Source organism: Hyla sarda, chromosome 5, assembly GCF_029499605.1.
Source record: "Hyla sarda isolate aHylSar1 chromosome 5, aHylSar1.hap1, whole genome shotgun sequence".
NCBI lineage: Eukaryota > Metazoa > Chordata > Amphibia > Anura > Hylidae > Hyla > Hyla sarda.
Window position 1 is genome coordinate 263,867,600 of NC_079193.1, and position 19,259 is coordinate 263,886,858.

Genomic DNA, 19,259 nt, shown 5'->3' on the forward strand with positions numbered 1-19,259 from the left:
GGAGCGAACTTCGCTCTGTGCCTGATGACGGGCGATTCAGGGGCCTGTATCAAGTATCGTGACATCACAGCCTGCCCCCTCAATGCAAATCTATGGGAGGGGGCGTGGTGTTTCATAGACTTGCATTGAGGGAGCGTGACGTCACAAGGGGTGGGAGGAGGCCAGGTTGAGCTGACATCACGGTACTCTAGCCCCTGTATCGCCCGTCATCATCCACAGAGCGAAGTTTGCTCCGTGCAGCAGATGACGGGGTGCTGCAGGATACGGGCATCAGGTGTCAGCAGAGAGCACTGTGGACAAGACAAAAAAAAAAAAAAAAAATTTAAAAAAAGTGAATTTCTTCTGTAGCATAGAGCTGCTAAAAAGTACTGGAAGGGTAAATATTTTTAATAGAAGTAATTTACAAATCTGTTTAAGACTGGGTTCACATCACATTTTGTCCCCCACGGGACTGCATACGGCAGGGGCAGCTGAAAACATGCGCTCCCGTATGCCTTCGTATGCAGTCCCGTATGTAATTCATTTCAATGAGCCGACCGTAGTGAAACGCTGACTCCGGTTGGCTCATTTTTGCCCCGTATGCAGTTTTCCACCGGACCTAAAATCGTAGTAGACCACGATTTTAGGTGCGGTGGGAAAACCGCATAAGGGGCAAAAATGAGCCAACCGGAGTCAGCGTTTCACTACGGTCGGCTCATTGAAATGAATTACATACGGGACCGCATACAAAGGCATACGGGAGCGCAAGTCTTCAGCTGCCCCTGCCGTATGCAGTCCCGTATGGGACAAAACGTGATGTGAACCCAGCCTAACTTTCTGGAGCCAGTTGATTAAAAAAAAAAAAACACTTTTCCACCTGAGTACCAGTTTTGCAGTCTGTCACTGTGTAGCCCTAGCTATCTTTTAATAGTGTGTTTTTTAAAAGCACTCCTGCATTTTCCCCCCCTAAATAAAGCAGTATTGGTTAGGCTATGGTTGTCTCCGGCAGTTTAAAGTGCTTGCACTGTCTTTTTCTCCGGCTTTTCTCTCCGAAAATAATGGCGGCTATTGAATACAATGGGGGTATTTGCTGGTATGCTCCGGCAAACTGCAAAAAAAAGTTTCACGCCCAAATTTGCTGGAGCATACCGGCAGATTGAAAGGGGCCTTAAAGGGGTACAAATAGATATCAGGGAGCTCTGGTCTCTGCAACACTGCTGGGTTTATAGATGTGACATAATGTGCCCACTTAGCCAAGTAGCCTCCTCAGGCACGACATCATGTCTACAGAACAGAAGGCATTGCAAACACTGGAGCTCCAGGATGGTGGATTAGCAAGAAAGCTAAGTAAGGTGACATTGGCAGCAGAGAGCTCCATTCTGGCTTTTACCACTGTCACTCAGGCGGTAACAAGCTGGCGTTATTTTTGGGGAGGACCGGTAGCAATGGTCCTCGCCCATCCTGGTAATGTCAGGCTGTTGCTGCTTGGTTGGTATCTGGCTGATACTGAAAATAGGGGGAACCCTATGCATTTTTTTTTATTATTTATTTAAAATTCAAATAGGAATCCCCCTATTTTCAGTATCAGCCAGATACCACCCAAGCAGCAACAGCCTGACATTACCAGGGTGGGCGAGGTCCATTGTTACTGGCCCTCCCCAGCCTAAATAAATGCAGCCTGTTACTGCCTAGGCCCAGGAGTGCCAATTTTAGACGCTCAGGGCCTGTTGGTAGCGGCTCTTCCTGACACCCCTGGGGCGGTGGGTACTGGGGTAATAATTGGAGGTTAGCGTTAGCTGATTTGGGGGTTAACGCTAAGCCCCCGCTTAGTAGTGGATTCGGTCTACAAGACGGCTTCCACTACTAAGCCTGAAAATTCAATTATAAAAAACATGACACATTGAAAAAAAATTTATAAAACAAAAAACACTACGCGCGCACCCCCCCCCCCGCCAGCCCTCGTAAACCATTTTATTGAAATAAAAAAATAAAAAAAACCCTGGTCATCGTCGCAGTCCACCGAATCTGACTTAGTCCTCTTCATTCAGGTATCTGAAATGAGAGGAAAAGAAAAACAAGAAATATGGGTTAGTACATTTTTTACGCTCTCCTCCTCGTGCATCAGTGAGCCTTGGGTCTTTGGTTCTGCAGTTGTTCTTTCTATGACTGCACTCCATCAATATCCTCCGGTCTGGGGGTGCATTCACACCATGTTTCCAAGATCCAGCTGGGAAATCTCAAAACCGGGTGCTCCCGTATACCAGCCGAACCAGCACTGAATCTCATTCATTTAAATGCGCCGGTCCGCTCATTTTTACCCTGTATCCAGTTTTGTGGCCGGACTGAAAACAGTAGCATACCATAAAAACTATCTGACTGCGTTTGGCGCATTTGTAAATGAATGTGATTCGGCGCAGGACCAGCTTGAATACGGGAGCACCTGGTTTTGAAATTTCACAGCCAGATCCGACAGCCAAATCTCGGAAATGTGGTGTGAATGCACCCTAAGGCCTCTTTTACACTACCGTTGTCACACGGTAGTGTAACAGCGTCGGGGCCGCCGAGGAAAATTGTGGGAGAAAAAAAAAAAACAGCTTGTGCTGTCTTTTTCTCACACTACTCACGCTTAAAAACAGCACCCTATGACTATATAATGGGGTCCATCAGCACCCACCGTTGCGCCCTGTTCTTGACGGGGCACAACGGCAGTATGAAAGAAGCCTAACAAATGTTCTCACCCAGTCATATCAGAAATGTAAATTTGCCCATTTCTTTTTTCTTCCTTCTATAGACGTGTGTGTGTGTATGTATGTATGTATGTATGTGTATATGTATATGTATATATATATATATATATATATATATATATATATATATATATATATATCTATCTATATATATATATCACTATTTATTTATTCATTCTCTCTCTAATAAATGATATATATATTTATTAGAGAGAGAATGACTAAATAAATAGTGAGCAGTAAATTCTTGTCTGTTATCACTGCATTTTTCATATATCTGAAGCACCCCACATTGTCATAGTGATTTTTCCACAACACTATATATACTGCATTTGTTCTGTGACTTCTTAGTGTGTAGCCTGAAGGCTTTGTCTTCTTCATTAGGCCTGTAAGTGGATCTCCGTGGATCTCCCTGAGTCTCCGGTTACTGCCCAGACATTCCACCTGTCTTCATTTATCAGGGTCTCAGGGGAAACCGCTGCAGTAGGAAATCCTTGGGGAAATGGAGTTCTTGCTTTTTAGATGAAGTAACAATTCCGATTATTATACACTGTAAGATCTTGCCTTGTAGAGTTTTGGCTAGAAGATCTACATGTAGCTAAATATAGGAATTGACTGTGAAATCTAGTGCCAGGGGGTGATGAGAACTAGCCTTATGCATAGGGCACCATTGAGAGGGGGCAGAGTACCGGCAGGACATTTTTTTAATTTTTTTTTTTAAAGATTTTCAGCTTTTTTTTTTCATTCAGTTCTTGCACTGCCACAGTACAAAATTGGGTGGGGGGGTGGGGGGTGGGGGGTGGAGGGACACAGTTCCCACACCACCCTGTACTATTATGCTGTGCAGATAGCATGGGCTTCAAGGGCTGTGCCCTTGTCACCTCTACTCCTTGCTGTTTAACTCCTCAGATGCTGTGACCAATACTGACAGGAGCTCATATACTGTCCTTTAGCTCATACCATGGTGGAATGGTTCACACTGTAACCAGATGGTATACTAAGAACCTTTTTTATTTTTCTCTATAGCAGTATTGCAATTTATGTCTTCTGTTACATATACCTAGCAGTGTGCCGCTGTCATTTTCTTGTTTACATTTGTGTTTTAGCCACAGCGGCGTGCACCTGTATACGTATAACATCTATAATAGTTGTGTGGGATGTGCTGACCAGCTTTTGACATGTCTGGGCAACATGTCAATCCAATGGAGGGCGTCCAATTCCAACTTTCATTTTTCTGAGGCCTTTTTAAAAAGGAAAGCTGGAATCTGGTTGCTATGGGCAACTGTTCCCCTGTTCGTTTGCATGAGGTTTGTTCCCCAAGAATCCCCAAGTTTGGAGTAGTGACACTCTTCTGCAGTAACTTGGTTCTGAGCTCTTCTATATAGTGAGTGTAATGTGTATCAGGCATTTTTGATGAGGTGGTGAGGTGTGACATACCAGAATATCCCTTCCTCCTCTCGTCTGACATCACAGCGTGTTATTAGTCCCCGATACATATACTACTTCCTCTCCTGAGTAATGTCACTTGTTTATGTACCATTCCTGCAAGAAAACAGGTGACTCAGTGCTGGATGTGCTGTGAATCAGCAGGAGCGGCCACAGCCAGGTAGATTCCTGCGTGTGTCATCCATTCATTTATAGGAATGGTACATTTTATCGTGGGCCAATGATATCCAGTCCCATATTACACAAACACCCAAAGGCAACATGCTGTGTGGAGGTTAAAGGGGTACTCCGCTGCTCAGGTTTGGAACAAACTGTTCTGAATGCTGGAGTTGGCGCCGGGAGCTCGTAAAGTCATAGCCCTGCCCCCTCATGATGTCCTGCCCCGCTCCCTCAATGCAAATCTATGGGAGGGGGTGTGACTGATTTCACGCCCCCTCCCATAGACTTGCATTGAGGAAGCGGGGCTATGACATTACGAGCTCCCGGCTCCAGCGTTCAGAACAGTTTGTGCCAAACCTGAGCAGTGGAGTACCCCTTTAAGATAGATGGTGGATAATAAAAGCTAGCCAAGCATGGGATAGAATAATGTGCATTGCCATGTGGGGAACAGTCACCTTAATAAAAGTGAGATAGGAACAAGCAGCCCTGTTGGCGGTAGTCTTATTTGTATTCTGTACAGTATAGCATTTGCTTTGGATGAAAATCTTTTGACTACCAAGGGTTGACAGTGTATTTCCCCTTGTGGCCAAAGCTGGAAAAAGTTTATCATCATATATTACATTTTATTTAGGTATATTAGAAAATTGTAGGACTAAATATTTCCTTATACAGTTACAAAATGAATTGGTTCCAGGATGACCTTTGTATGTTGAAGATATTGTAACCTGAGGCCATTATAAGTTGAGGGACCACTTTATATATAAAAAGTTTTTGCAAATGTCTGGGACCACTTAAGGTGACCATTCACTTTCAATGTTCACCCTTCTCTCCATCAACCTCATATGGGACCTTAGAGACTTGAGTATAAGGTACATGGGCACCTTCACGTTTATACACAGAACCCAGACGAAGGGGGAGAGCTGCAGCCTGAAACCATGATGAGGTAGGAGGTGTACCTCAGACTACCACAGACTCCCTGTAGATATTTCATCTAAACAGTAGTCACAGATCACAGCTCTGCCCTAACAAAGCTGAGCTAAAATGCAGCCAAGTAGAATGATCCGATGGCAACAAATAGCAGATAACTATACTATGGACTGACTGTAGACAATGGCCAAAAAAAGTCTGCAGTAACAGAGGGAGCTTGGCATTCAGAGGGGTCTATGCACAGCAGAAGATACATTGATTTACTACTCGAACAAGTGCTGCACTTTGGTGAGTAAACAGTAGGGGGCGCTAACAGAGCATCAGTGATCCTAACAGATAACTCGTGGAACATATGGATGATGGACCATACACGCCATTTGTGGATATTGACAACCTTGTTAAAGTACCGTTCCCGAATGAATGGGAAATGACCTCTCCTCCTCATATTGCTTGAAGCACATTTACCTCACTTGCAAAGTACATATTCACTCTGTGATGATTATGACAAGACGCCATAGATGCACTTTAAAGCCCAGTATTGTGTTATTGATAGCAGTGGTTCCTAGAAAGCTTAAGTGCTTCACTGATCTTATAAAATGTGGTTAATAGTGGGACACTAAAAAAAAATTGATATTGGTTGTTTGGCTAAAATCGCACATTTGAAAAAAATGAAGACCAAAACCAATGAAAAAGACCCCCACATGTGACACCTGCTCAGCTACAGGAGCACAGGTCTTAGAACATCACCACACATGTTTGGATAGTGCTCCATCACTTAAGCAGCTGGGCCACGTCTCCTTGACACTTAGTCCGCTCAGATAAAGGACTTTTTGTAAGTTGGCAATTCACCTAGCGCGGCAGTGCCGTATATGGTACACTTGTACTGTTGTCTATGGGGGAGATCTGCCAGTATGGTGTACATGAGTGCCATACCCTACATGAGAACTACAGTAAGGGCTCCTGCACACTATGGAAATTCCACGTAGATTCCGCTTGCAGCAAAAAGTATTTCAATCTTCTGGTAGAATCCACCAGAGAAGTCCTGTCTGTTAATAGAACAGAGATTATGTCTGCAGCATGTTGCACCAAGTCTGGATCATTTCTGCCCTGTTCAGAAGATTGCGGGTCCACAGACCCCCAAGACCTACATAAGCAAAGCAATGGAGGAGACCTTTTTTGGGGGCAATAACTGTGTATAACCGTCCAGGCTTGTCTGTTCCTCAGGATTTGTTGCAGGCGGGTTGTGGACCCCTTTAGAAAAACATACCAATTACTTTTTTAGAAGTATCTAAATGATTTTGGTGATCGCAGGACTTCATGGTAGACAACAGTTCAAGGATTTTATTGATACATATATTTACATAGTTATTTAGGTTGAAACAAGACAGGAGTGCTATGTGTTTCTGGGAGTACAATAGACTGTTCCTAAATAAGTTGTGTCTGATATTTTCCTGGCACTGTTAGGCTACATTCGCACTACTGTTGCGCCCCGTCAATTATGGCCGTCAAACTTTTTTTACATATTTTTTGAGTTTGGAGGCTGTCATTTTGACGGGACGCAACTGGCAATAACTGGTCCCGATGGACCCCATTATAGTCAATGGGGACTGGAGGGTGCCACTATTTTCAGAGAGAATAGCAGGAGAAAAAGACTGTGCGAACACAATTTTCTCTCCCACTATTCCCCCCCCCCCCCCCCCCCCAAGCGGTCCTGACCTGGTCATAACGGTAGTGTGAAAGGGGCCTTTAGATATTATAAAGCATTTTTGTCTATAGTTATTGTTTTACATCATTGCACTTTTGAATCCTTCATCTTGACTATTTGGGCTTTGCTGTGACTTGTCGGATGCATCATGCCAATAATATACCTTGTAGTAACCCAGCAGCTGAGGATAGTATACCAGTGACCATACTAAATAATAGTGCAATGACTTTGTTTGTTGTGTCATTGTATTAGTAGGGAAACAAATAGTGCCAAGAAGTATGAAAGAATCATTAACCTAATCTGAGGCTTTCATAGAAGTGCAAGAACACAGCGTGTGACTGAGTACAAGGCCGTGCCCTTTACCTAAGAGAGCACGTTCAGGTTATTGTATCTACATACATGAAGGAGGATCTGCTGTAAACTGAAACTATTGGTCTCTTTGTCTCTGATAATAATGTGCTTAAATACGAAAGTTCTTTCCTTCACAAGCCACAGTGAGAGCTCACAGGGCTGTATCCGCAGAGTTCAGAGCAGAACAAGTGTATGGGGGAGTGAGAGAGCCCCTCCAATACAGATATACATAGAAGTGTATAGTACTCCAGTCTAGTGCTGGCTAGTATGTACCATGCTACGGTTAGATAGTGACCTTGAGTCGGAAGATACCGAGCTTTCTGAGGATGATCAAGATGACCAAGTGGGGAACTCCTCTAGTTTGCTGGTAAGTTCTGTGTCTGTTACCTATTCAGCAGCAGCCGGGTAGCCTCTCCGCCTATAGGTTTCCTAGTGATGCATATTGGATTTATTTGTATTGATGTCTGTGAAAGTTCAGCCGGTATAAGTTTCTCTACAGAAAATCTCAGAATAATCCTAGAAAATCTGGCTCCTATCCTACGGTATATTGTTTACTTCTATTCCACGAGTGGGCACTACATATACAAGCTATAATACAATTATGGAGAAATGCTTCTCTTAACCTGTATAATATAGCAAGTATGTGGATTACAAAACTTCCTATGGGCTCGGTCTGGCATTTGTGGAGGTCACAGACACTTCTGTGACTTGACAACACCTCTTTTACTCCTCATGTTGGCAATAAAACATATTTTTTTTGAGGATAGCATAGACAAGCTAAAGGTGATGTTACTCTTACTGTTACCATACCTTTTATTATCCTGTCCTCTTCCAAGAAACAGGCTCCCAATACACATTTGATTAAAGTTGGTGGATCTTGTATTAATCTAACGTGTATGGGAGTATCTTGACTATACCCTTATGATAAGGGCTATGGGCACAAGATTAGACATGTTGGATTTTTAGGGCAGAAACAACTAAATCATTTTAATAATTGTCAATGTTTGGTAGGTTGAGTAGTAGGTCCACCCTTAATGGAATGTTGGTCGACCCGTTGACATTTTCACAACAACCCATGACATTTCTTTTTATCATGGTGCTCTTAGGGGAATGTGGAGAGGGCTTGTAATTCAGGCATCTGTTGGCTATTAACAATTTGGATGCTACTGTTAAAGTTGACAGCGGCATCTAAATGGTCATTAGAAAAAAAAATCCTTCCCATAATTTCTACTATTGGTACCAATAAAAACTACAGATCACAACACAAAAATTTTATAATAAAATAAACCCTGTCACTCAATATGCTCAAACCTTTAATTCTCCCTTGTAGAGACATGAGTGGACTGACCAGACCTCTTTATGTAGAAGCTGGTGGGAGATAGCTGTCAGACAAAGGAGTGCTTTGCAGGTGGACAACTTATGATGTCCAGTTTACTACTTTTATAATGAAAGGTTAGGTTATGTAACTTTGTTTACCTCAGTGCAATATAATCCACTTATGATGGAACCAAGGTGTATTTCCATATCTATCATATCATAGATACCAACCAGACCCGACAAATCCAAAACCTACAGAGGTGTTTCAGGGTTCTGAGGTTTTAAGAACCAGTAGATTTCTAAATGCTGCACTATATAGTCATGGCCGTAAATGTTGGCCTGAAATTTTTCAAGAAAATTAAGTATTTCTCACAGAAATGGATTGCAGTAACACATGTTTTGCTATAAACATGTTCATTCATCCCCCAAAAAAAGGAGGAAAAAAAAGCAAAATGGACACCAAACTCCAAAAATGGACTGGACAAAATTATTGGCACCCTTTCAAAATTGTGGAAAAATTAGATTGTTTCAAGCATGTGATGCTCCTTTAAACTCACCTGGGGCAAGTAACAGTTATGGGCAATAAAAAAAAACTCACACCTGAAAGTAGGGGGGAAAAAGTGAGAGAAGTTCACTTAGTCTTTGCATTGTGTGTTTATGTATGCCACACTAAGCATGGACAACAGACAGAGGAGAAGAGAACTGTCTGAGGACTTGAGAATAAAAATTCTGGGAAAATATCAACAATCTCAAGGTTACAAGTCCATCTCCAGAGATCTAGATTTGCCTTTGTCCACAGTGCGCAACATTATCAAGAAGTTTGCAACCCATGGCACTGTAGCTAATTTTTCCGGGGGCGTGGATGGAAGAGAGAAATTTTATGAAAGGTGTCAATGCAGGATAGTCCGGATGGCGGATAAGCAGCCCCAAACAAGTTCCAAAGATATTCAAGCTCTCCTGCAGGCTCAGGGACCATTAGTGTTAGCTCAAACTATCTGTCGACATTTAAATGAAATGAAACGCTATGGCAGGAGACTCAGGAGGACCCCACTGCTGACACAGAGACATAAAAAGCAAGACTACATTTTGCCGAGATGACCTTGAGTAAGCCAAAATCCTTCTGGGAAAAAGTCTTGTGGACAGATGAGACCAAGATAGAGCATTTTGGTAAAGCACATCATTCTACTGTTTACAAAAAATGGAATGAGGCCTACAAAGAAAAGAACACGGGTTATTTATCAATAATGGTCTTGGCTAGATCATTTCTGTGGTTTGTCTAGATGCGTTGTTTTTTTGGTGGTGCTGCACCAAATTTATCATATTGTCGCAGTGACCATGATAAATTTTGCGCAGATCTGCACCCAGATCATTTTCTACCCTGCTTTCAGATCATGTCTATCCTGCTTCTAAAGAGCTTGTTTGTCAGTGTGTTTTGACTTTGTTTTAGTTTTAATGTGTGTGTCTTAGGCAAAATTTCTACTTTTTATTTATTTATTTATTTTTTTTGTGGCCCAAAAAAAAAAAAAAAAAAAAAAAAAAGCCACAGCATTTTCTTCTGTTTGGCGTTTTTTTTTTTCTTGCGGTTTTTTTCTGGGGTTTTTGTCTTTTTGAGTGGAAATTGCATTTTTGGCCCCTTTTTGACATTGTTCCATGATGGGAGTAGTAGTTCCTGTACCAATAGACAGATTGCCCCGGGTGTCACTCCTGACACCCGTGGCGATCGTCCATAATAAAGCAGAGATGTGGAGTGGCTCTATACAGTGCTCGCATCTCTGCACTATACTCCGGGACGGCCAGTGATGTGAATAGAAATTTGCATCACTCATTCATATATTCTGCCCAGAGTGGGGATTGGCCGGATGGTGGAAGCCAATCACAGCTCTCAGCGGGAAATATGAATGGTGAGTGGCCGGACGGAGTACAGAGCAGAGATAGGAGTGCAGGAGAAAGCCGCTCCGCATCTCAGGGATGAAGGATGATCGCAGCGGGTGTCAGGAGTGATACCTGCTATGATCTGTCCTTAACTGCAGGTACTACTGCTCCCAAAATGGAGCACACTCTTCTCCATGCTGGGAGCTATAGTACCTGCATTAAAAGACAGATCGCAGCGAGTGTCACTTCTGGCACCCGCTGTGATCCTCCTGTATAATGTATAGATGCAGCCGGCCGCTCTTCTATGGTCCCCTGCACTGATATATAGATATATACACATATTCATATTTCCCACAAAGAGCTTTGATTGGCTGGAACCATCTGTACAATTACAGCTCTCTGCGGGAAATATGAATAGGTGTGTATATATAGGTCAGTGCAGGGGACCATAGAAGAGCGGCCGGCCACATCTATAAATTTATACAGAAGGATCGCAACAGACCTGGGTGATCTGTCAATTAGTACAGGTACTACTACTCCCATCATGGAACAGTGTGTTCCATGCTGGGAGTAGTAGTACTACCTAAAAATGTAAAAAATTAAGAAAAAAGTGAAAAACACATGCCCACTACATTTTTTTTATTATTGTCGGCTACATTTTTAGTGCCCTGCCCGCACACACAAATTGATTCCTTTTTAAAAATTAATACACATTTTGTTGTAAAAAAAGATACATTTCGTTAAATACAATTTTTTTTTCCATCACTACTGTATCTTTTATTATTTTTAAATGGTGCCCTACGAAATGTTATTAAAAAAAGGGATCTCCATCACTTTTTTTGGGGATAAAAAAAAAAAACACCTGCAAAAATGCCAAAGGAGTAGTAATTTATTTTAATTTTTTCGACCTGGTCAGGAGGTGGTCTAGATTTACGGGTTTTTATGCACAATTTGCGGAAAAATTAAACGCATGCAGATAATTTGTGACCACTGCATCCGTTACTTAAAAAAATGCTCTAGCAACACCAAAACATCAAAACGCAATTAGCGCGAAATTGAATAAAATCTGCAGATTTAGACCATAAAAAGGAATAGAACACACTGATAAATAACCCCCACAGTACCTACAGTGAAATATGTTGGAGGTATAATTATGTTTTGGGGTTGTTTTGCTGCTTCTGGCACTGGGTGCTTTGAATGTGTGCAAGGAATCATGAAATCTGAGGATTACCAACGGATTTTGGGTCGCACTGTACAGCCCAGTGTCAGAAAACTGGGTTTGCTTCCGGGATCTTGGGTCTTCCAGTAGGAAAATGACCACAAACAAAGCCCCCAGAAATGGATGGCAACAAAGCACTGGAGAGTTCTGAAGTGGCAGCAATGAGTCCAGATCTAAATCCCATTGATCACCTGTGGAGAGATCTTAAAATTGCTGTTGGGAAAAGGCGCCCTTCCAATAAGAGACCTGGAGCAGTTTGCAAAGGAAGAGTGGTCCAACATTCCGTCTGAGAGGTGTAAGAAGCTTATTGATGGTTATAGGAAGCGACTGATTTCAGTTTTTTTCCAAAGGGTGTGCAACCAAGTATTAAATTAGGGGTGCCAATAACTTTGTCCAGCCCATTTTTTGGAGTTTGGTGTGACATTATGTCCAATTTACTTTTTTCCCCCTCCCTTTTCTGGTTTAGTTCCAATACACACAAAGGGAATAAACATGTGTATAGCAAAACATGTGTTACTGCAATCCTTTTCTGTGAGAAATACTAAATTTTCTTGAAAAATTTCAGGGGTGCGAACTAGAGATGAGCGAACTTGCAGTAAATTCGATTTGTCACGAACTTCTCGGCTCGGCAGTTGATGACTTATCCTGCATAAATTCAGCCTTCATGTGCTCCGGTGGGCTGGAAAAGGTGGATACATTCCTAGGAAAGAGTCTCCTAGGACTGTATCCACCTTTTCCAGCCCATTGGAGCACCTGAAAGCTGAACTAATTTATGCAGGAAAAGTCATCAACTGCCGAGCCGAGAAGTTTGTGACTAATCGAATTTACTGTAAGTTCGCTCATCTCTAGTGCCACATTTACGGCCATGACTGTATTGCACTACAAAGTGTAGGAATGAAGCCTCTGGTAGTGGTGTGTGTATACACAATACAGTTTGCGGTTGGTGAATAAAAAAACGTAATTTCTTTGTGTTTACGGACGTAAAAAAATGCATTTCCTGTCCTAAAAGCAGCTGCCTTTTTTTTTTTTTCCCTAATGGATCTGTATTTTTATCAAACAGTTGGTCACTAGAGCACTGTTTCCCAACCGGGGTGCCTCCAGCTGTTGCAAAACTACAACTCCCAGCATGCCCGGACAGCCAAAGGCTGTCCGGGCATGCTGGGAGTTGTAGTTTTGCAACAGCTGGAGGCACCCCGGTTGGGAAACAGTGCCCTAGAAATTAGTGGCCCCGGTAGCAAATCCTGCTTTTATACATGCATACATACACAATATGCTGCATACAGTTATCAGTATTCCCTACAGATATCCCTCGGGAACAGTAAAAGGCAGTAAAAAATAAATAAATAAATAAATCCATATACTGTAGAATATTAACGTAAGGCGGCAGAGTTGCCATAAATCTTCACAGAGAAGGGCAGGGTTCACTTTATTCTGTAGTGAAGGAATGGAAGAGTTCATCTCTCCTGTTATGTAGTATGACACTGCTTATTGGACATGAATAGGGTTAATCCTCTAGGGTCACGTAGCCCTGGCCACCATACTCATTCCGAAACTAAGCACATGTCTACTTTTACTTTCACATTATCATGCAGCAGTCTGGGTTGTTTTTGTAATTCTTCGACCATAGGGCTGCACGCTGGAAGCTTTGGGAAAACCACAAATACGGATAAAATACTGGTGGTATTTCATCTATAGTACATCTGTATAACAGATCTGTATTATGGACTTATTTCCATGCATTTTTTTTGAAGCCGGCCTTTTGGGTCATGTTTTTTTTCTAAGGCTGCATAATATATTGTAAATGCAAACAAATTGCAATAATAGCCCATGGTGAATACTTTATTACCTTGCCTTGCAGTGGCCCAGCTCCGTTCCCCTGCATGTCCTTTGCCATTGAAATTTAAAGGGGAATTCTAGGAAAAAAACTTCTTCTTTTTTTTTTTATATCAACTGGCTCCAGAAAGCTACAGATTTGTAAATTATTTCTATAAAAAAAAATCTTAATCCTTTCAATAATTATCAGCTGCTGAAGTTGAGTTGTTTTTCTCTGTCTGGCAACAGTGCTCTCTGCTGACATCTCTGCTTGTCTCGGGAACTGCACAGAGTAGAATAGGTTTGCTATGGGGATTTGCTTCTAAACTGGGCGGTTCCCGAGACAGGTGTCGTCAGAGAGCACTTAGACGGAAAAGAACAACTCAACTTCAGCAGCTCATAAGTACTGAAAGATTAAAGGGGTAGTCTAGTGGTGAAAAACGTATCCCCTATCCTAAGGATAGGGGATAAGTTTGAGATCGCGGGGGGTTCTACCGCTGGGGCCCCCTGCGATCTCTCTGTACGGGGCCCAGGCTCTCCAGCCAGATAGCGGGTGCCGACCTCCGCACGAAGCGGCGGCCGACACGCCCCCTCAATATACCTCTATGGCAGAGCCGGAGATTGCGGAAGGCAGCGCTTCGGCTCTGCCATAGAGTTGTATTGAGGGGGCATGTCAGCCGCCGCTTCGTGTGGAGGTCGACACGCCCCCTTCCCGCGGGCTGTCGGGGCTCCGTACAGGAGATCGCAGGGGGCCCCAGCGGTCGGACCCCCCACGATCTCAAACTTATCCCCTATCCTTAGGATAGGGGATAAGTTGTTCACCACTGGACTACTCCTTTTAAGATTTTTTTTATAGAAGTAATTTACAAATCTGTTTAACTTTCTGGAGCCAGTTGATATATAAAAAAAAGTTTTTTTCCTGGATAACCCCTTTAACTTGCAGTCACTTCCTTCCAGCCTTCTATGGCAGGGTTTTCCAAACAGTGTGTCTCCAGCTGTTGCCTTTGGCTGTCTAGGCATGCTGGGAGTTGAAGTTTTGCAACAGCTGGAGACACACTGTTTGGAAAACACAGCTCTAATGTATATGCAGCGCAGGGAACAACACTGCAGAGAAGCTCCTGGAATTAATTGGACATGAACTAGGGAGGAATACAGTTTATTCCTCTCCATTTTATATCCAATCCCCTTTTTCATGTTCATTCAGTGAACACGAAATGGAGTTGATCGGATATGAAATGGGGGGGGGGGGGGGGGAATTTACCCATAATTTTTTTTGTTCTATCAAACTTGCAATATTTACCTCCATAATCCCAATATGATAGTTTTCCCAAATCTTGCAGCCCTAATATTTAACCACAACCTGCAACCTGTTTTTTGGGAAACAGTGGCCCAGATTTATCAGTCTCTCGGAGGCTGGGTTCACAGCACGTTTTTGCAATACAGTTCCTGTATACGTTCTCAATTTGAAAACCATATGGAAATGCAGTGAAAACTTTATGCCAAAAGATGCATCCGGTCGTGGCCGTTTTGCATCTTCTACGGTTTTGTCTTTTTTTTTTTTTTCCCTGTACCCAAAACCGTAGCCTACCACAGTTTTTGGTCTGGGTGAAAAACCGTATTGAAATGTATCCTTTTGAGTCAATGGGATCTGTGTGTGCGTATGGTTCCATCTGGTTTTTGACTTTGCACAGTTTTTTTTTCTTGGAATTTCAATCAAACAAGTGAAACTTTATTCATAATGGAATGAAAAGTTAAAAACGTATACGCTTTTTTCTTAAACGGATGCAACTGGAAATCATTTTTCGAATCCTGTAAGGTTTTGAGGAATCAGTTTTTTTAATATCAAAAACCTGATGCGGGAACTGTAGTGCAAAAATGTGGTGTGAACCCAGCCTGAGATAAAAACTCTGGTTTTCCAACATCAACCAATTTATAGCTCAGCTTTAAAGGGAAAGTTATTCCCTATCCACAGGACAGGTCAAAGTGTCTGATTGTGGGGGATCCGATTGCGTGGATTCCCTGCAATCTTCTGCCCGGCACCCTGGCTCTCTTCATGCAAGGAGCAACCTCTGCTGAAAGTGAGGATTGCTATTGACCATGGCATGAAGCGTTGGCCGACACCCTCTTTGTTTCTCTATGAAAAAGCTGAAGATACACGAGAGCTACATGGAGAGACGTGTTGGCCACCGCTTTCTGCTATGGTTGACAGTAATCTGTGCCCAGAGCGGAGGTCGCTCTCTGCATGAGCAGAGCAAGGAGATCACGGGGTCTGATCAGACACTTATCACCTATGCTGTGGATAGGGGATAAGAACTTATGTACCGGTGTTTCCCTTTAATATATTAATCAGCTCTGGTAAAATGAAAGATGATCCTTGATTGGTTGTTATGGACAAAACCAGATAGTTTTTGTCAGAAAGATTGATAAATGTGCCATCCCAACCTTACTGTATATAGTCTATAATAAGACACATTCTTATGGTAGAGACATCCTATGGATCTCTATTGTATATGTGCATACAGAGTCTGGGTGCACCTTTGCCTCATTATCTTATCTTATGCCTAGCTTTCCCTTTTCTCCATTAATAACACTTTATCAGCAAACTGCGTATTATTACTGCTGGGTCTATTATACCTGTATCACTTGTCCGTGTCTCAGTACATCACTGTTTGGTTTCCCTAGGAGCGTTTTATATATGTTATAAGGAGTTTGTTTTATAGAGTCTTAAAGGAGTAGTCCAGTGGTGAACAACTTATCCCCTATCGGAAGGATAGGGCATAAGTTTGAGATCGCAAGGGGTCCGACCACTGGGGCCCCCTGCGATCTCCTGTACGGAGCCCCGACAGCCCGCGGGAAGGGGGCGTGTCGACCTCCACACGAAGCGGCGGCCGACACTCCCCCTCAATACAACTCTATGGCAGAGCCGAAGCGCTGCCTTCGGCAATCTCCGGCTCTGCCATAAAGATGTATTGAGGGGGTGTGCCGGCCGCAGCTTCGTGCGGAGGTCAACACCCGCTATCTGGCTGGAGAGCCTGGCCCCCGTACAGAGAGATCGCAGGGGGCCCCAGCGGTCGGACCCCCCGCGATCTCAAACTTATCCCCTATCCTTAGGATAGGGAATAAGGTTTTTCACCACTGGACTACACCTTTTTTAAAGGGGTACTCCAGTGGAAAACAAATGTTTTCAAATCAACTGGTGCCAGAATGTTAAACATACTTGTTACTTCTATAGAAAAATCCTAATCCTTCCAGTATTTATCAGCTGCTGTATGACTTAGAAGAAGTGGTGTGCCGAACGGACCCTGAACAGTCAGAGCATGAATAACACGCTGGATCCCAACAATTCCTATTGACTTGAATCAAGTCTGTAGGGTGTCTGTTATTTTAGGGGAGTTGAGCGAGAAAGTGCTCCCTTCAGCAGAGCTTGGCAGTGATGTGAATGGCGGCTTACTTTGATTTTAAGCTGATACTGGAATGTAGAAATACAGCTGTATAGTAGAAAATGTACAGATCCATGGCTTTCAGTTGTCATTGTGTTACTGACGGGAGTGTGTGGTCATTGGGTTCATGTTTATCCATTGTGTTACTGACTGGAGTGTGGTCATTGGGTTCATGTTCATTCATTGTGTTACTGACGGGAGTATGTGGTCATTGGGTTCATGTTTATTCATTGTGTTACTGACTGGAGTATGTGGTCATTGGGTTCATGTTTATTCATTGTGTTACTGACTGGAGTGTGGTCATTGGGTTCATGTTCATTCATTGTTGACATATGCCGAGCTGAGATATTTTGCAGCACTCCAAGGAGCCTCAGGGCAGTGTTCATAGATCAGTTATCATCATTACACTAATATATAGGTAGTGACAAATCACTGAGAGAACTTCCTTAAAGGTTTTAGCATAAACACATACCTAAATAGTCTCAAATATTTTAGGCTGGAAATTCCACCTGTGAGCAGTCCACAGGCTGGACTTCAATGACTACAATACTAGTCATAAGGTAGGTTCTTGTAGTTGTTTAACCTCTTGCTTTTTCTATTGTGCTAATGGTTTGGGGAGTCAGATCTATATAAATACATACAGTATGTTCTGTGGCAGGGCTGTTCAAATAACTGTAGCACTGTGGCGCTGCCTAGACAACAATTTTACGGTATATCCTTTTTTTTTTTTTTTTTTTTTAGTGGCTTTTCACCTGGCTTTGATCTATTTTTTTTTTCTCCATCAAAGTCAATAGAATACAACCCAAACAAGTTGGAAGCCAGCTGCATCTTTCTATGCACATTCATGGGGATAAACCAAAACAGTCTGGTTTTTCCATAACAACCAATCACAGCTCAGATTTTATACCTTTTAAAAAGAGCTGTGGTAAAGTGAAAGTTGATTGGTTTTCCCATAGAGACCAATCAGCTTTCACTTTACCACAGCTCTTTTTAAGGTATAAAATCTGAGCTGTGATTGGCTATGAAAAGACCAGACTGTTTTGGTTGTCACATTTTTTATTTGTTCCCACCATTAACTACCAGTTTCCAGAGATTTGACCAGCCTCTTGTTGCTGTTGAAAATAATACGCAATGATAAATCTATGAGAATCTATTTGTTTGATCCGATACATTCTGGGATATGCTTTATAGTATATTGAAATATCATCAATGTACCTCCCCCAAAACAAAATGTGCTGCGTGAACAAACCAAATTCATCACCTAAAACAACTCTGCTCTCCCACCACCCTGAAAAAAAGATTTGCATAAGTTGGTGCACAGGAGGTCCCCATGGCGGTGCCCTTCACCTGATGGTAAAAGGCACCGCCAAAGAGAAAGTAGTTTGAGTGACAAAGGAATTGTGCTTCGTAAAGTGTCTACTCTTAGTTTCAAGAATGTTAATCGCTGTCAAACCAAATTTGTATTGATTGCTATAAAGACTCTCAACGTAAAGACTCATGAGTGAAGTGTTCTCTGTAACTAATAAATCATTTTAGAAACAGTGCCCTTAGTGTCTTTTAAATAAGAATAAAAGGAAGGTTCAAAGGGGGCCAAAAGTTCTATGTACTGACTAGTTCCTTGGGTCAAATTGTTGTTCCCTGAGACTATGGGATGCCCCTTAGCCAACCTTCTTTTTTTTGGGGGGGGGGGGGGGGGATGGGCCACTTACATTATTTGAAGAATTTGCTATAGTATATTGAGAATAGAACATAATACAGTAGTGAATATTTACGCTCCTCTTCCCATGCATATACATTTATTGAGGGGCTCAAAAGGGATTGCTGCACTTCTGAGTCCTTCAAAGGAAATCTATCCTTGTGGGAAATGGAGTCACTAGGCTATGACTATATTTAGTGGACCCACTGCCAGTGTACCATGGTATATGTTGGCATAATTTATTGACAGGTTATTGCCAATGTATACCTCCAGCCTACCAGAGAACACAATGTAATTCCAGCCTCAGTACATTATATTACCAAATGTAGGTGCACACTTTTTTAGTTATTGAATTCAAGGCTTTCAGTCTGACACATTGCAAATAGTCATGCACATAGCTATACAATTTCCATAGATAACTGTGTAGTTACCAGTTAGGGTTGTGGGTAGTAATTAGAGATGAGCAAACTTACAGTAAATTCGATTCGTCACGAACTTCTCAGCTCGGCGGTTGATGCCTTTTCCTGCATAAATTAGTTCAGCTTTCTGGTGCTCCGGTGGGCTGGAAAAGGTGGATACAGTCCTAGGA

General features: G+C 42.5%; 1 protein-coding gene across 5 annotated transcripts in view; it reads left to right on the forward strand.

The window, feature by feature from the left end:
• The window catches only part of LPIN2 (lipin 2), a 99,142-nt gene that overhangs the window by 13,899 nt on the left and 65,984 nt on the right, over positions 1-19,259 (forward strand). Inside the window, exon 1 of one of the 5 annotated variants that reach the window (XM_056521649.1) lies at positions 7,474-7,681. The exons of the other annotated variants lie outside the window; for them this stretch is intronic. Within the exon in view, the coding sequence (XP_056377624.1) occupies positions 7,589-7,681 (93 nt within the window). The 5' untranslated portion in view covers positions 7,474-7,588. Of the gene's footprint in view, positions 1-7,473; positions 7,682-19,259 lie in introns of those variants that run through there. 5 annotated transcript variants of the gene reach the window in all.